We start from the raw sequence: 18,956 nt of genomic DNA, 5'->3' as shown, positions 1-18,956 counted from the left end.
TCTCCCAATACACAATTCAATATAATTAATATAGATTACAAGAAAAAAAATTGTTAATATTATACTCTTTTAGTTATAATATTAGTATATTACAAGTATTATATCTAATATTTTTTTTATAAAATAGTATAAAAAAATATTATTTTATTTTTAAAAATATATAAATGTGGGTGTGAGGTGATGATGAGGTGAGTACGAAATGGGGCTGATGGGGGCGGATACAATGTAAAATCCACCCCGCCCAATCTCTCATGCCGGGTATGATTTTTATCCTCATCCCCGCCAAACCAAGACCCATCTCGAGGCGGGTCTCTGGTTTCCTCCTTGACCCGCCTAGGGATGTTAGTGGGGCAGGTCAAGTAGGAGACCCGCCCCATCCCCGCCCTAGTTGGGTGGGGATGGGTCTTGGTTTGGTGGGTGGTGGGGCGGAGATGAGGATAAAAATCATACCCACTATGGGTGATGGGCGGGGGTGGATTTTACATTGTACCCGCCCCGCCCCACTTTGTACTCACCTCACCCCCACCTCACACCCACATTTATATATTTTTAAAAACAAATATATACTATGTTATAAAAAAAAATATGTAAATTAAAATATTAGATATAATAATTGTAATAATATTATAACTAAAAGAGTGTGTAATACTTCTTAAAAAAAGAAAAAAAAAAAAGGGTGATATTAACAATAATTTTTTTTTCTTTTCATGTAATCTATATTAATTATGTTGAATTGTGTATTGGAAGGTGGGTATTAGACGGGTCTTAGGTGGGGATAAAGTGGGGATGAATATCCACGATATCCAAGTGGGGGGTGGGGCAGGTTTTGAAATTATACTCGTCGAGGCGGGGATGGGGATGGATTTTGGACGTGCCAAGGGATGGGGATGAAAATTTTTGGTAGGGATAGGGATAGGAAGGCCTAAATCCGCAACGCCCTGCCATGCCCCATTGACATCCCTAATCCCGTCCCACTGACATCCCTACCTATGAAGGTATTAACTCATCCTCTTTCATTAATACTACCTATTCTATTTACATTTGATTAATGACGTACTGTTGGAGACTTGGAGTGTTGGCCACCTTTCTTTCATTTCGTTTCTTAGCTGGACTAACAATAACAAACAACCCCTTCTAAAACAATTCAACCCCAAACACAAATAATCCCATCAAACAAAAAAAAACATCAAAATCAAATGAGCAACAACAACACCAGCAACAACAGCAGTGATGATTTCCCGGCGAGGTGGCATCACCGGACGACAACCGGAATCCTCCGAAGCGCCGCCGTAACATTCTTCTCTCTCTTCCCAACATTCTTGTTCCTCTCTCTCCTCCTCTTCTCCTTCCGAATCCTCCTCGAAAACGGTACCGTTTTCGTCACTTCTGTCATCGACCGTGACCCTTCAATCAAATCCCTTCTCTCTCGCATCGACCTCGCCGCCAACAACAACCCCACTTCCGATTCTCTCTCGTCCCCTCTTCGCCACCGTCGTCACCGCCCTTTTCTCCATCTTACTCGCGTCGGAACCCTAGATGATGACTTCTTTTCTGGGGATGATGATCATGATCATCGATCGCTTTTCTTCAATTCCCGGAATTTGAATGTTAATTCGAGCTCTTACACTCTGAATGATTTCAATCACAGATTTAGGTTTTCCAGGATTGAATTTGATGAAACCAAGCTTAAGGGCAAGAATGGTGGGAATTCGAGTGATGGGGTTGTGGGGTTGGAGAAAGAAAATGTGGAGGAGAGAGAAAATGTGGTTGATTTGAGGTTTTTTGTGGCGGGTTTGGAATTGGGTCGTCGTGATGCAGCTGCGTTGTTCTTTCTTGTAAGTGTACTTTCTGCTGCTTATGGTTGGGTAATTCTGGGGTTTGTGATTACATATTCTTGGGCTCTAGGGATTGTGTTTATTTCTGTTGTGAATGATTTGTTGGGAAAGTATACCTCAATTTTTGGTACTGTTTGGACTGGGTCGAATTTGGGGGTGAAGAAGCTTTCTGGGTTTATACTTATGAGGTGGGCAGTTAGAGATGCATTGACACAGATTCTGGGGTTGTGGTTTTTCGGCGAAATTCATGATCAGTACTCGTTTTTTAAGCTGTTTTTGAGGTTGAAATTGATGCCATTTTCAGTTAGTTCGCCCTGGGTACCGGGGTATAACGAAGAGATTTCCGGGTTTTTGTTTGCTTGGTTCTTAATGGACACGATTGTGTCGTTCGTGTTTGCTGTGGATTCGTGGGTTACAATTGCTAACACGAGGCGAGGGGGTGGTCGGGAGATTGTGAAAGAAGGGTGTTATTTGCTTGCAACAATGATTCATCAGTCTATTCAACTGAAGTGCTTGGAGTTGATTATGTGTGGGGCTTTTATGCGGTGGGTTTTAGCGCGAGTGTTTGGGAGATTGTTTGCTGTGCTTTTTCAGGCATTGGTTGAGGTTTATTTCATGGTGGCATGGTTGATATTTTACTTTGCAGCGAGGTCGAAAGATGCTCATTTAAGTGGGAGAAGGTTTGGGAGGAGAGAGTTGGAGGGGTTGATTCAGGGCCTTAGGTGATTGAAGTGGTGATCAGGTGACTAAAGTTACCTGCTGGCTTCAGTCTTTGTTAGGGTCTTTGGTGCTGATGTTCAGGCTCATTTGTCAAGTGTGATCCTGTTGTGCAGATGTAGTACGAATAGCATCATTGGTAAATTCGGTGCCCTTAAATGTGTTGTATGTACTGCAATACCACGAGGCAAGAATACTGCTTGTGTACATTTGAGAGACACATGATCCATGTATATATTTCTTGCCTTAAATTTTTAGCCCTATTTTTGAATTTATATAGCTGTGATGCCATATATAGCAGGGTCCTAACCCTCTCCTTTATGTTAGCAACTTGTTTTCCAATTCCCATTGTATTCGTTCATAGTGAAAGTTTGGTGAACAAATTAGATTAGTCTTTGCAGCTCCTCAATATGAGAGGGAGTGTGTATAAACCTTGAATATATTCAGACATGAATCAAACTTGCTTGCTTGACAATATGGTCTTACTATAGCATTCATGTATCCATTCTGTTTCTTAATCTGTTATTTTCAGTTGTCATCCATGGTGTTCTAATTTACAAGCTACCAAGATAGTTTTGACTTTTGAGTTCATATGCTGGTTTTCATACGGTGTCTATCTATTGTTCATGAACATTTGTGATGCATTGCAGCATTGACATTTTTCTGTTTACTTTGTACTTGCTAGAATATGCTTGAAAAAATTGAATGGGCATTATTTAGTTTTTTACCCGGTGATAGGTGATTATGATTCATGTTGTTGAACATCCAAGACATTCTTGTATGTTTCTGAATGAGTTGAGCTTACTTCTGCGATTTTATAATTGTCACTGCTGGTGTATGGGCTAAACTAAATCAGCTATGATTTTGGAAGTTCTTATTGGTGTATGATTTATGTCAATTTCAGCAGGAAAGCACTTTTACATGAGTTTAATTAGCTTTTTGATGAAGCAATGTGATTGGCACTTGGCTGGTATTGTGGTAAATTATTATTTTATCTTGTGCAGGATTTTATGCTTTGATTTAGATGTGTATGTGTGTGTGTGTGTGCTTTATTTTTAGTATCTCGTGTGTGTGGTTAAGAAGGTTGAGTTTGATTGGGTATGTCCTGGCCTTGTGAAGGTGCTGAGTAGAGGAAGGATCATTTAATTAGGCAGGACTTCATTTTTATCATAAGAGAGGTCTCATCATATACAACAACATATTTTAAGCCCTAATCTCATAAAAATTAACATTTACATGTACTAAGATGTCATCTCAATACCCTTCATTCCCTTGGGGTCATTTTTTGGCAAAGTAGAACCTTAAACTGGTTTGGGAGGGAGCTTTATTTGGCGTGGATTGATCTGGAGTAGAGAAATGGGTGGGATTGTAGGAACACACTAGCAGGGTTGTCAAGCTTCCTACCCAAAACCTAAGGAAATTCAATCAAAAGTGGTGTTGTTTTCTCCCCTCACTCAGGTATAGGGTAGTTAAGAATTGTTTGTAATTATCTTGGAGAAAATTTGTGTGGGAACAATTGTTCAATTGTTTTTCCATCATCTTTTCTGCTGCTCTGTGATTTTTAATACATCATTTCTTATTTTTACATTTTGGGGTTGCAGAAATGAGTATCTTTGGATGTTCTATATTAGAAGGGCTTCCCATGGTAGAATGGTTGGGACTAGGAAGTGAGATGGTTTAGCAATTTTTCTACTTTTTCTTGATTTGTGCCTTTATTATGATTATCCAGATTAATATTTGGTTGATTGACTGAAAACAACTGTTCTAAGGTGTTGGCGTGTTGCCCCAATTCTACTTAAGTTGAAACTTTTTCTTGGTTGATAGGTAGTAAAAGGAGCTGTGTATTATTATGTGTATCATGTATCTTGCTAGGGGGAGATGAGTACCTGTCTGTTGTATTGTAGGCTGTTTATATGAAAATAATTCACCACTAATTAAGGCAAAATTGGTATAAACCACCTTTTTTGACCAACTGTTTTGAAAAAACCACCTTTTATTTATTTAATTTTTTTTTTTACTAAACCACCTTTTAAGTACCTAAGTTTTTTATTGCACCACTCCCATTTCAAATTTTTACGAAAAATTTAACCGAGACGTCAAAGGGGCCTACAACTTGTGCTTTTCCCTCCTAAATCATTTGTTTTTCTCTCAAAAACATTCGATCCTTCCCTCTATATAAATGCATGACTAAATTGAGTAAAGCTCTAAAAAAACAAACCTAATTTTGCTGCAAAAATTAAATTGTAGTCTTTGTTCATTCTCAAACCCTAAATTGAGGTAATTGAAGTGGATGGTTGAGATGGAAGGGAAGGTTTTGATGTGGTTGATGATTTGGAAGTGGATGGTTGAGATGCAATTTGTTAGATTTGAAATAGGGGTGGTGCAATAAAAAACTTAGGTACTTAAAAGGTGGTTTAGTAAAAAAAATAAGTTTATTTATATGAACAGTTGTGTGCGCGCCTACTGTGTTGTAGTTGTAGCACTCGTGGGTCTTTTATGCGGGCTTTCACTGACATAATCTTACAGGTTCATTGGCTGCTAAAAGAAAGAGGATCCCCAGATTAGGTTTCTAGTCAAGAAAATTTATGGCAAATGACAATGCTTTAGCTTTGCTTTGGTTCATGATCATGGGCTATCTACACAAGTCTCTGTTAGGTGTTAAGTGTGATTGGAGATAATTTATCTCAATAAGGGAATGTTTGCTGTGTTTCCCTGCTAGCTCAATATATTTGGAAACAGAAGTATGGCAATGTTCTTGTGTACATCCACCCTAAGGTGTTAGAGTGATTTGGGGAATGCTCTTGAATTGGTGTCAGAAGATAAGATAGGGTTAGTTTTGGGTTCTTTGATCTTGTTTAAGTGAGGAAGTTTTGGGAAGGAAGGAGATAAGCTTATTCTGTTGAAAATTGCAGTCTTTGCTATCATATGTAATACATTTGTCTATGAGCTAAATAATGGAAATTTTTTTTGGAAGCTAAAAAATGGAAATTTTAAAGATGGATACTCTCCCAAGCATTTGGCTTAGGGTATTTAATTTCTCTCTCTCTCTCTCTCTCTCTCTCTCTCTCTTTTTTTGGGGGGGGGGGGGGGGGGGGGGGGGGGGGGAGAGAAGGGTATTAATTGTTACATTTGTTCCACAGAATAGCTCAGAGATACCACTATGTAGCTTCTTGAGATTCACCTACTGGGTGCATCATCTGGCTGGAGTTGCAACTCACTGATTTATTTGTCTTGCTTGATTTTTAGTATAATACCATCCAGTATATTGAGGGTTAACTTTACATGCTTTCAAACGCCATTTGTTCTGAGTGGTTTGTTACACACCTTGCAGTTACATACTAGCATTAACATTTTGTCTGTTTTGCTACCTGACTGATGAACTTGCCATCCTTATGTAGCAAGCTGCATTCTGTCATCTGTCATTGTGCTCCTTCAGTAATGAATCTATTGCTTGCGTATTATTTCATGATATCTCACCTCTATTGTCTTTGTATCAAATTATTAATTACTGTTTTTTTCTTGTTTAGTACTTCTGCTACATAAGTATCTATTAATTTGTTAATCCTTGTTACTTATGTTTGCCAATTGTAGTAAGAGAGTATTTAAGTGTCAAATTATGGATGGGCAAAGTGGCAAACTACGTAAAGATCTTTGAAGACGCCAACTTTTGCACATTCTGTGCCAAGAGGGTCGCAAAGCAGTTCAGTTTGCTCATCACATCCATATTTTGTCATGAGTATTCTCTTCAGTCTCTAGGTTTGGTCTACTGCTCTTTTGATAAAAGATATTTTGTCCGGAAATTACTGCAGATTTGAGTGAGCTTCAAGTAAGTACACTTTGTGCATCATCTTGGTTTTTGGTTGCTGATGTCTGATGAATGGTGGAGAAAGACAACACTCTTATGAGACCAAAAAAAACAAATCTCATACTGTCATAATGCTGCCTAAATATGCAGCTGTGTTGTTGTCCATGGAGTTGATCGACTGCTTTATTGTTTCCTTTCTTCTCTCTCTCTTCCTTGTTCTCCAATTCATTTAAACACTGTCCTTTTTTCTTTTCAATTTTTTCTTTTTCCTTTTTGATGACTGGCAGATCAATTTTTGCAGAGAAGTAGATACTTGCCTGATGGAAATACTTTCTAGATGATGAATGTTATTTGATGTATTTGTATACTCAATGCGAGGGGGATGATTTAAGTGCTTTGCCTCTTTAGATTTTAGTGGCATTTACACTTGCTTTCAATGTAAAATTTTGGTAACCATCCAGTAATTTATAGTGTGTGGCTTATCGGCTTGATTGAGTATGCACTTGATTGTACTTGCTGACAGTTTAAATCAGGTACCCGCAAACATCTGGAGCCTGTGGATGTTGAGAAATACATGATGAATTTTGTACTCGTAGCTGACAGTTGTTAACTGTAGTTACAGTTAAAGTATAATCCGGAGTCTGAATTTTGTACTCGTACTTGTGTTTCTGTACTACGGCTGGTTAATTGGCAGGCAATAATTATGTGTGGATGAGTCTAGGTGCCTGTAACCGTTAGCTCGGCTTCATTACAAAAACTTGAAGGAAAAGTGTATACTACGTATATGCTTGACCAACAATGTTACAAGCTAAAATTGTTTGACAAAACTACATTAAGCTAAACTTGCTAATTTTTTTTTTTTTTTTTTTTTTGAAAGCACTTTTGGCTAGTATTTAGTTACAACTGTTTTTCAGTTTTCTAGGAAGTTATGTTAATTTGTTGTAAGAAAGTTTCATCGAGTTAGCTCGACTCTAAATAACTCATTCCGTATCAGCTTATGAAAGTAATATAATCTCTCTTCTTATCTCTCTCTCTTTGTCTACCCTTTTCTATATTTCTGCATTCTGTTTCAGTCAATTCAGTACACATATCAGTACTTCAGTAGGAACTTGCCATGAGTTCAGCAACACCGACGACAAGTAGACTTTGATTTCAATACGTACGATGATTGGATCGATATTCTACTTTTTACTTATGCGGTTAAGCTTTTAGATTTGTATATAAAACTGATGTTTAGCGATGAAAAGAAGTTGAAGGGTGATAAATATATTTGAAAATCATATTTATATAATTCGTATATATTATGCTAAAGTTGCCAAACTGCATTACCAAAGACTGCTCGGTAAATACTTGTAAGAAATGCCGTAGATTAAAATTTAATTGTAACAAAGTTCTATAATTTTCCATGATCAAATCCGTCAAATTCATATTCCGAAAAACAAAGTTTTAGGATCGTGTTACATTTTCATACTTCACAATTTATCAGATAACTGCAACAGAGAATTGACAAACTTGTCAACTGAAGGGATACATATTGCAGCAAATATCAGTATATGAAGATTCGAAGCTGAAATCTTGTCTAAGAAATTTTATAAAGCGACTTAAGAATAATACTGAATGTCTGAAACAATTTCAAACATTTACAAAAAAATAGTAACACTTCTGGTAGTAGAACCTCAGAAGGAAAAAATCACACAGTATAGCAGGATACATCAGACAGCATGGCCGATCATAGGATAGCCGTATTGCAGAGGATAATTATCAGCAAATCGTTGCCCTAAGTCAGCGTTGTAGATTGAACGATTCATCATCAGATTGCATTGCAGAGGAAAATTATCAGCAAATTGTTGCCCTAAATCACCATTGTAGATAGAATGAACCATCGTCAAATTTTGTTGCAGAGGATAATTAACAGACCATTGATTGTTATCAGTCGAAGCAGTACCCTGCATTGGAGCGCATTGCAGAGGGTAATTATCAGCATAACTCGATCCTTGATTGTAATCAGTGAAGCTAGTCGAAGTAGTACCCATCATAGGAACACCAAGGAGAGGGTAATTATCAGCATATCTCGACCCTTGACTGTTATCAGGGTAGCTGGTCGAAGTAGTACTCATCATTGGAACGCCTTGCAGAGGATAAATATCAGTATATGTCGACCCTTGAGTTTTATCAGTGTTGCTACTAGTGGTAGTACTCATCATTGGAATGCATTCGAGAAGATATCTATCAACAAATCTCGACGCATGATTTTTACTCGTAGTACTACCCATCACCGGACCACATTGCAGAGGATAATTATCAACAAATCTTGAACCTTGATTGATTTCGCCGAAATTAGGAGTATTACCGATCATATCCATGTTACAGATATCTTCATCATTAGGTGCGGTCAGTACCTTCAAATCTGCAAACATCGCATCGACATCGAGATCAATATCCAAATCAGACAACAGAAAGCCATCATCATCACTCAAGACTTCAATTTCTTGTTGTGCCGCATCAATACCATCATTATTGTTAACATTCTTGATCACATCAATTCTACTCTTCACAATATCAATCTTATTATCCAATTTACCAAGTAATTCAATAAGTTGATCATTAGTAAACTTGGAAAGATTTGTATAATTGTGCAAATCTTGATCAATTCTTGATGATTTATCCTCATTAACATCTTTCAACACGTCACTTAAGTTAAGTGACCTCTTGCTCTTTTGAAAATCCTTAGGGTATGCTAAGTAACGATTGATTATCTCACGACCCAACTCCGGGTTATTTGTTCTTGACTCATCCGAGTTGAGATTTTCTTGTTCTCCCTTGTACGAATAAATTTCGGGTTGCACGATTTTCTTGTTACCTTCATCAAAAGGAAAGACGATAACACAAACGGGTACATCACATAGAATTGAAAACTCGAGCGCTTTTTTAATCAAGGTTCCTTTCTTCAGCCTAAAGGATGTATTTCTCTTCTTCTGATTTTCAATGAATACTCTAGCTAATTTCGCTCTTCCCATATTTAATTGCAACTAATGAAGTTTTAGAGGAAAAATATAAATGAAGTGTGAAAGTATTGAAGAAGATGTACTACTGTCCGAAACATGAGATATATTTATAATAGGAATATAAAAAAAACTCGTTTATAACCTTGATTTCCAAGGTTAATAAGATATGTATTTTATTTTTTTAATTTTTGACAACTGATACCTAACGGTAATATTGTAGGGTGTAATAATAATACGGAGAAAGATCTTTAAAAGATACGAATATTAATTTCCTTAAAATTGAGAAGTGTGATATTTTTTCTTGTTTTTTTTTTTTTTTTATTTTTTTATTTTTTTATTTTTGTTATTTTGTTGCGTAAATGATGTACTTGTATTTCTCTTCTTCTCATTTTTATTAATTCTCTTGATAATGTGTGTGTTTTTTTTAAAAACATAATGGAATGGAAGATGTAATTGGGTTAAATAAATAATAATTAAAAAAAAAAAAACGGTTTGTGACCTTTAATTTTATTTTTTTTACTGTAACAACTAACGGCTAATGGTAGGATGTAATTATATAATACTTGTAAGATCTTTTAAAGATACGTGAGGAAAGGGGAAGTGCATAGAGTTTTTTTTTTCCTGACATTATAAGAAATAATTACATCAACCAATATAATTACACTACACATATTGATAACTAAGCTAAAAATGTTCTGGATTGCTGCTAAACACCGTCGACAAAAATGAATACCACCGCCAACATTGGTGTGAATGGACAATATATCGTACCCTTGCCACTTCACCACCCCTTTATCCTCCCGGCGACCCCCAACCCCTTCCGATTAGAAATGACCACCACCACCCTGACCAGCGACCCACCACCCCCCCTCTATGACGACCCACCACCTACCCACGTCACCGGGATGGTGGTGGTTTTTTTTGACAACCACGGTAACCGGAGTCCAAAACCAGTTACCGTGCGTGGTAACCGGAGCCCAAAATTGATTACCGTGCATGGTAACAGGTTTTAGGCTCTGGTTACCACGCATGGTAACCGTTTTGGGCTCCGGTTACCATGCACCTTAACCGATTCCATGGTAACCGGAGCCCTAAACCAGTTACCGTGCCCGATAACCGGTTTTAGGCTCCAGTTGGTACGATTGCTAGAAAAAAAAAACCACCACTTTCCCGCCAAAGTGGGAAGGTGGTGGGTCGTCTTTGAGGGGGAAGGTGGTGGTTCGTCTTTGAGGGGGATGTGGAGGGTAACCGGTCAGGGTGGTGGTGGTGGTGGTCGTCGGTCAGTGTGGTGGTGGTGGTGGTCGTCGGTCAGTGTGGTGGTGGTGGTGGTCGTCGGTCAGTGTGGTGGTGGTGTTAGTTGTCAATTAGAGTGGTGGTGTCGAGGTGTTAATGATTGGTGGCAAGAGGGAAGATAGTGGCGTCGAGGTGTTAGTGATTGGTGGCATGGTTGTCCATTTACACTTAATGTTGGCGGTTTTGATCATTTTGGATGGCGGTATTTAACATCCCCCAAAATGTTTTATAGAGAGAGAAAGTCATAGTTACAAATTTCAATTGGGGACCAACAATTAAAGAGGGTAAAAAAATATGAGGGTGAAATAGGAAGCCCTCATAAATAAGGAAAAAAATTATGAGGTTAAAATTGTAATTTAATGTGTATTATTTAATCTAAAAATGTGAAATGTGACAAACATTTAATGGCATCCAAAATAGCAAAAGTGACAATCAAATGGGGATGGAGGGAGTATAATTTTTTGTTTTTGAACAAGTTTGTATACTTTTATTTTAAATGAGTTACATGTTATAGCAAAAGTGACAATCAAATGAGTTAACTTTTTTTTTTTAAATGAATACATGTTATAACAAGTTAATAGGATTATTTTAATACTTATTATATTAGATTTGTAAGTGTTTTTCTAAGGCGTGTTCTCTTCACCTGAATAGATCTCAGCTTATCGAACTGAAATTAAACTTAGCTGAACTTATCTAAACTTAGCTTATTAGACATTTTTGAGATTATTATACCTTATTGAACTTCTTATACCTTATTGAAGGACTGAAAAATGATAAAGTAAGAGATAGCGAGGATGACCATTTATGGGAAAAATTATCTATAGTACAAGTAATATATAAAGTACAAAGTTTCATATGAAGCTGGCCACACCGTGCGGTTAGCCACAATATATATTTTTTAAAATTATTTTTCACTCTTTTCTCACTCTCTGCTTTTCTTCTTCTCCAGCACGTACGCTAGATTTCTCTTTCCCAACCCCCAAAATTCTCTCTTTCTTCTCTCTTTTGTCCAGGTGCAGGAAATAGCGACAGTGGCGGAGAAGATGGACGGAAACCAACTTTGACCGAGCCGGCGGAAGGCAGAGAAGTCAGCAATAGTAGCAAGGGAGGGAGCTCCTCGTACTCCTTCGTCGAAAACAAGTTCGAGGCTTTAAGGCCAAATTCAACCATGAGTTTTCATGGTCGAATTTGGCATTTTTAGCCATATTTAAAGTGAAATTTAAAATTGTTAATTTGTAAGGTATTTGTTCGATTTAATTTATTTTCTAATGGTTTGGTTGTGGATTTGGTTGGATCTGGGTTTGTTTGTGGGTTCGGTGAATTGTGGTGGTGGCTCGGTGAATTGTGGTGGTGGCGTGGCGTATCGTGGATGGTGGCGTATCGGGGCTATGGGTACAAGAATTGGTGGTGGCCTGGCGTGGTTGCTGGTGGTATGGGAGGTGGTGGTGGTGTGGTTGCTGGTGGTGTGGGGCAATGGGTACGGGAGTTGGTGGTGGCGTGGGGCAGTGAATATGGTAGTGGTTGTGGTGGCGTAGAGTTTAAGGGTGGTGTAGAATTAGGGGATACTTACTTGGTAACGGTTTATTAGGTTTGGGGTTACTAGGTCGAAGGGGTTACTTGGTCGGAGGTTGCTAAATCGGTCGGGGGTTGGTAAGAGTTACTAGGTCGGATGGTTACTCGGTTGTGGGTTACTCGGTCGGGCCTCAGGGGATACTAGGTCAGTAAGGCATTACTCATTTAGAAGTTATTTGGTCGGTCAGTAAGACATTACTAGGTCGGAAGGGTTACTAGGTTGGTCAGGGGTTACTAGGTTGGAGGGGGGTTACTTGTGTGTTACCTGGTCACACACAAAATCTCCTGTATATGAAGTGATAAGGGGTTTTGGGTGATAAATTTTACTTCCCAAAATATATTTTATCATCTTTTATTTTATTTAAAAAAAAACTATCATTTAAAAAGTTAAAAAAAAAGTTTGGTTTTAGGAAGTCATATATATCCTACTATTAGCCTCCATGTAATCCCCCGTATTTATAAATATATTATAAATGAATTTTTTTTATTTTATTTATAATATTTATGTGTGTTTTTCCGGGATTTAAGTTTTAAAGTTCCAAATTATTTTTGGGTTGATGATTGATTTTGTTCTAAAAGGATTTTTAATTGTCCATTCTACAATTTATGCCATACATATTAAACAAAGCTAGCCTATTTCATTTATCTAATTGGCCCATTAATTTTATGAGGCCCAATCTTAAAACTAACCCTACACCACTCTCTCTCCTATAAATACCCCATATATCCCCAAAATTTTTCCCACACAAAAGGTTAGTATTATTTACTTACTCCTTTATTTTATTTTTCTTTTCTTTTTCCTTTCTTTTCTTTTTTTTTTCTTTCCTTTTTCTTTTTTTTTTCCTTTCTTTTTTTTCCCCTTATTCCTCCTTCCTACGTGAGCCATGCTCACTGCTCCCCCCTGTTGCCGCCACCTGCTGGTTGCTGCTGCCGCCCGCCGGTGGCGACCCACCAGCGGCCCAGCCGTGGCCCACCATGGCCGCCCCTTTCCTCCTTTTATTTTTGCTCTAATATCTTTTTTATTATTAAATTGTTTTGGGTTTTGTTTTTGTAGTATAGAGATTATATTTTTAGTATCAAATTCATGTTTTTAATAGTTTAAAGTATTAATTTCAAATTATAATTGTTATTATAATTTTCAGATTTTATGAATTATAAACCTAGGGTTTCAATTTATTCAAATTGGGATTTTAGGGTTCTAATGAGCAATTAATTTGGGGCTTTTGTTCCTATTATATTTATAATGAGTAATCAACCATAAAAACCTATTTTTAATGAAGTTTTAAGGACTTTTAATCAAATTTATATTGCTGGAAATCTGGTTAAGTATTAATTTATTGTTGTTGCTTGTTTTCTAGGAAGTGATTATTTCTTAGGAGACTTTTAAGTGATTAAAAGTGGCACAAAGAATTGTTTAGACGAGGTACGTACATGTCTACGTCGTTGCAAGTAGTATCATGTCTAGGTACCAAAAGGAAAGAACTTAGTTTCATGATTAAAGAACACTTGGATGGAAATTGTTTGGTTATATATTTAATTAATTCATGTATTTATGTTTATGAGGCATGTTTTGGTGAATTAATTATGCTTGTATGGAATTATGGATGCAAGTATGTTGAATTATATTGGATTAATTGTTTGTATGGAATGTTGATACAAACATATTTTTATTGGATTGGTTTGTTAACCACATTTGGATTATTAAAGGATTGGAATTTAATGGTTTAAGTGGAATGAATTTATTAATTATTCCACAAGGTTGTTATTTATTTTATTTATTAATCAAGCATGACTTGTTAGTATGTTGAGTAAAAGTGGATTAAGCCGAAATGGCTAGGTGGGTTGACTATGTTCAACAATTTGGATAATTTGGAAGTTTAATGAAATTAAAGGTCAATTTGTGATGTGATCACCATTGTCCTAAATAATATTAAAAGTAAATTGATGTATGATTTTTATGTATGGTCTATTTGATTGAGTCGGCTATTAATTAAAATTGTAATCACGTAAAGTGAAACATGGATGAGCAATAAAACTCTAGATAGCGTGCACTTCTAGAGTATTGACAATTATGGGTTGGGGTACACGGTGGTAGCCCGTGGCTTTCCGAGGCTTGTTTGATCAACATGTCCTCTTTTCTTTTGGTATTTACATTTTTATTTTATAATGAAAGTTAGATGGGATCCTAGACTAACTTTGTGAGAATGGAGTCGTGCCCATTCTTGCATCGCGCTAAACTCTTATTTTAAATGGTCATTTGGGACCAAAATGATTTGGTGGATTGGACAACCTCGTCTATTGCTTACTCCAAACTAAATTAATTAAATTAAATATAAAGAGTCGAGTGTTTAGAATCGGTCAGAAAGTATGTTGAGTCAATTGAATTGTTTAAGTGTGGAGTCTTGATTAATGAATTCAAGTTGTATGTTTATTTACTTTAATTAGTTGAGCATGCTAGGTTTGGTACGTTGTAGCTTGTATGTACTCAGCTTTGCTGATTGCGTGCTTTTGTGTGTGTCTTTCTTTGGTCATGGCCTTCGCCTTTCAATGACCCTGTGATGATCCAATTATTACAATAATTGGGGAGCAGTATTGCACAGGTTAGCTTGATGATGTGAAGTTCGGTGATTTGACATACGCATTGTCAAGGGATTGGTGTGATTGAGAGTATTCGTTCTTTGTGTTGAACTTATTTATGTTTTACTACTTTAATTATGTTTTGGGACTTCGATTATTGGTTTGGTTTTAAATAAGGGCCTTTATGGTTCCAATTTGTAAGCTTTGACTGATTGGTTTTCTAAATTATATTATTTTAAGATTTAAGTTGGATTTCCGCTGCAATACTTTGATAAAGCCTTAACGTTTTAACACGTGGCGGTAACATGCCAATGGTTCTCCTATATTTTTATTTAAAGTAAGTGGTTTGGAAAAGGGAGAATTATTGGGGTGTTACAAAGTGGTATCTGGGAGCTTAGATTAGATTTAATTACCACTAATGCCAATTTTAAAGTTTTTAGGCGCCTAACGTTTTAAATTTAATGAGTTTTATTTAACTACCTTATTTAAAGTTAACTTAAGTTTTCAAAAAAAAATTATTCTATTCTATTATATTTATTTCGGCATTTATATAAAGAAAAGGTATTTGTTTATTTTATCTAATTTTCGAATTATTTATTTATTTTAAAATTAAATTAATTTATTTATTTATTTTATTTTCTTAACTTCCTTGCTTGTTTCATTTTATCGGTGAGATTTGGATAGCTTTAGAAAGGGCGTATAGGATAGATTATTTCTTTCTATATGCATTGTAATTAATTCTTTTGTCTTTTTATTATTGTATGAAGTGATTATGCAAGTTTTTTAATTGTGTATGTTTTATCTAATGTTGCAAACTTGAGTGATCACCTAGTATCATGTTTAAGGTTTAAAGCACGTAATATGGAACTATATGTGATGATTTGTGCTATATGATATGAGTAAATTAACTTTACGTGAAGCATGTAATTATGTGATTATTATAATGTGTTTATTTAATTATATTATTTACTTAATGCTTGGATTTTGGAAGGGATTTAATCAAGGGAATTATTTTATTTATTTTCGTGTGCGTAGGAATGATTAAAATTAAATAATCATTTCCTTTAAAAGTGATTTATTAGGGGCGATTGTGTGGCCGTGTCCACCTTTCTACCTTAATATATATATTTGATGATTATGAATGTGATTATTGAGCAAGTGAGTTCTTTGGTGTTGATGTCGGCCTGAGAGTGTGTTACATGTCTAGGCAGAGAAGGAGGATTGCTAACAACGATGCTTTAGCTGATGCTATTAGGCTACTAGCTGAGAACTTGAACCAAAACCGCAACGATAATCCTGATCCTGCGGGTGAGATGTTTAAGAAACTTGCTCAAGTCAAGCCACCATACTTTGAGGGAGGTGGAGACCCAACTTTTCTGGAGAATTGGATTAGGGAGTTTGATAAGATTTTTGCTGCTTTGAATTGTCCTGTGAATATGAGAGTGGATCAAGCTGCCATGTATTTGAAGGAAGAGGCAGATATTTGGTGGAGGGATAATGGAAACGTGCTTCGTGCTGAGGCTAATTTTGGTTGGGAGACTTTCAAAACCAAACTTAGGGAGAAGTTCTATCCACCATTCTTAAGGAAGCAAAAGGCTCAAGAGTTTATCAATCTGCAAATGAACAATATGTCGATTACTGAGTACTATAACAAGTTCATGAACTTGTCGAGGTTTGCTCCTGAAGTAGTGCCTACTGAGGAGTTGAAAGCTCAAAGATTTGAGCAAGGTTTGACTAAGCAGTTACAAAAGGACTTGGCTGGAAAGACTTTTAAGACTCTTGATAAGGTGTATGGGAGAGCAGCGCACCTGTACAGCTTGAATGTCAGGAGTGCACCTGAGAGTGGGAGTGTTGGAGAAAAGCGTAAAGATTTTGGGAATTCGAGTGACCAAGGTAACTTTAAGAAGCCAAGGAACGAGAATTTCCAGAATATAAATGTTCAAAACAATGGAGGATCTTCTAGACTTAATGGCCAAGATGAGAGACATTACAACTGCAAGAGATGTGGCAAGGATCATCCTGGAAAAGATTGTGATGGGAACTTGGTTGTGTGTAGAATCTGTAACAAGAAGGGCCATAGGGAGTTTGAGTGTTTCTCAAAACTGAAGCAACAAGGGAATGGGAACAAGTTTACTCCAACAAGCAATCAAGGAGAGAATTCGAATGGTTATAATGGGAATGGAAAGAACGGAAATGTTGGCAACAACAACTCCGGAAATCAAGGAAAGAATGTCACTACAGGTCGTTTGTCTGTGATGAACAAGAAGGAAGATGAAAGGTCTTCTGATGTTGTCACTGGTAACTTTTCTATTCATTCTATTTCTATTAAAGCTTTATTTGATTCTGGAGCCACCTATTCTTTTATTTCTAGTTCTGTTGTAGTGAAACCATTTGGACTAGTTGAACCAAATTCGATTGACTTACTTATTAGTTTGCCTACTGGTAAGGTTGTGAGGTGCACCAAGATACATAAGAGATAACCTAAGTTATTTAATGAGGTGAGTTACGAGGGCGTAACTCTTGTTCTTTAAGGGGGGTAGAATGCGTATAATTTCGCGCTTTTTACCCTACCTTATGGTATTTTGTGGTGTTTTTGTGCTTTTCATAACTATTTTATTGTTTAAGTATCTAGTGAAGTGCGTAAATTGGGATGGTGATAAGGTATTAGTGTCGATATTGTGACACAATTGGAATTCCACCAACATAATTTTGATAATTTTGAAAAGTTTTTATGCAAATGTTTTGCAGTTTAAGGGATTTCGTGCTAAGTTTCGGGACGAAACTTCTTTTAAGAGGGGTAGATTGTAATCCCCTGTATTTATAAATATATTATAAATGAATTTTTTTTTATTTTATTTATAATATTTATGTGTGTTTTTCCGGGATTTAAGTTTTAAAGTTCCAAATTATTTTTGGATTGATGATTGATTTTGTTCTAAAAGGATTTTTAATTGTCCATTCTACAATTTTTGCCATACATATTAAACAAAGCTAGCCTATTTCATTTATCTAATTGGCCCATTAATTTTATGAGGCCCAATCTTAAAACTAACCCTACACCACTCTCTCTCCTATAAATACCCCATACATCCCCAAAATTTTTTCCACACAAAAGGTTAGTATTATTTACTTACTCCTTTATTTTATTTTTCTTTTCTTTTTCCTTTCTTTTCTTTTTTTTTTCTTTCCTTTTTCTTTTTTTTTTCCTTTCTTTTTTTTCCCCTTATTCCTCCTTCCTACGTGAGCCATGCTCACTGCTCCCCCCTGCTGCCGCCACCTGCTGGCTGCTGCCGCCGCCCACCGCCCGCCGATGGCGACCCACCAGCGGCCCAGCCGTGGCCCACCATGGCTGCCCCTTTCCTCCTCCTTTTATTTTTGCTCTAATATCTTGTTTATTATTAAATTGTTTTGGGTTTTGTTTTGGTAGTATAGAGATTATATTTTTAGTATCAAATTCATGTTTTTAATAGTTTAAAGTATTAATTTCAAATTATAATTGTTATTATAATTTTCAGATTTTATGAATTATAAACCTAGGGTTTCAATTTATTCAAATTGGGATTTTAGGGTTCTAATGAGCAATTAATTTGGGGCTTTTGTTCCTATTATATTTATAATGAGTAATCAACCATAAAAACCTATTTTTAATGAAGTTTTAAGGACTTTTAATCAAATTTATATTGCTGGAAATTTGGTTAAGTATTAATTTATTGTTGTTGCTTGTTTTCTAGGAAGTGATTATTTCTTAGGAGACTTTTAAGTGATTAAAAGTGGCACAAAGAATTGTTTATACGAGGTACGTACATGTCTACTTCGTTGCAAGTAGTATCATGTCTAGGTACCAAAAGGAAAGAACTTAGTTTCATGATTAGAGAACACTTGGATGGAAATTGTTTGGTTATATATTTAATTAATTCATGTATTTATGTTTATGAGGCATGTTTTGGTGAATTAATTATGCTTGTATGGAATTATGGATGCAAGTATGTTGAATTATATTGGATTAATTGTTTGTATGGAATGTTGATACAAACAAATTTTTATTGGATTGGTTTGTTAACCACATTTGGATTATTAAAGGATTGAAATTTAATGGTTTAAGTGGAATGAATTTATTAATCATTCCACAAGGTTGTTATTTATTTTATTTAT

The 18,956-nt window shown here is 36.1% G+C and overlaps 2 protein-coding genes across 2 annotated transcripts; both read left to right on the top strand.

Annotated features, from left to right (window-relative positions):
* Positions 1 to 1,070: 1,070 nt before the first annotated feature.
* Positions 1,071 to 3,027, top strand: LOC145612655 (uncharacterized). Its single transcript, XM_081667983.1, has one exon. It carries the CDS (start codon positions 1,197 to 1,199, stop codon positions 2,559 to 2,561), a length of 1,365 nt encoding a protein of 454 aa, XP_081524109.1. The 5' UTR covers positions 1,071 to 1,196; the 3' UTR covers positions 2,562 to 3,027.
* A 12,976-nt stretch (positions 3,028 to 16,003) lies between these two features.
* LOC145624939 (uncharacterized) lies at positions 16,004 to 17,284 on the top strand. Its single transcript, XM_081678024.1, has one exon. The coding sequence runs from the start codon at positions 16,004 to 16,006 to the stop codon at positions 17,282 to 17,284; it is 1,281 nt and encodes a 426-aa protein (XP_081534150.1).
* Positions 17,285 to 18,956: the final 1,672 nt, after the last annotated feature.

The sequence above is a fragment of the Chenopodium album genome, chromosome 3, assembly GCF_948465745.1.
Source record: "Chenopodium album chromosome 3, dcCheAlbu1.1, whole genome shotgun sequence".
NCBI lineage: Eukaryota > Viridiplantae > Streptophyta > Magnoliopsida > Caryophyllales > Amaranthaceae > Chenopodium > Chenopodium album.
The sequence above is the reverse complement of the archived record's forward strand: the minus strand, read 5'-3'. Positions and strand labels throughout refer to the sequence as shown.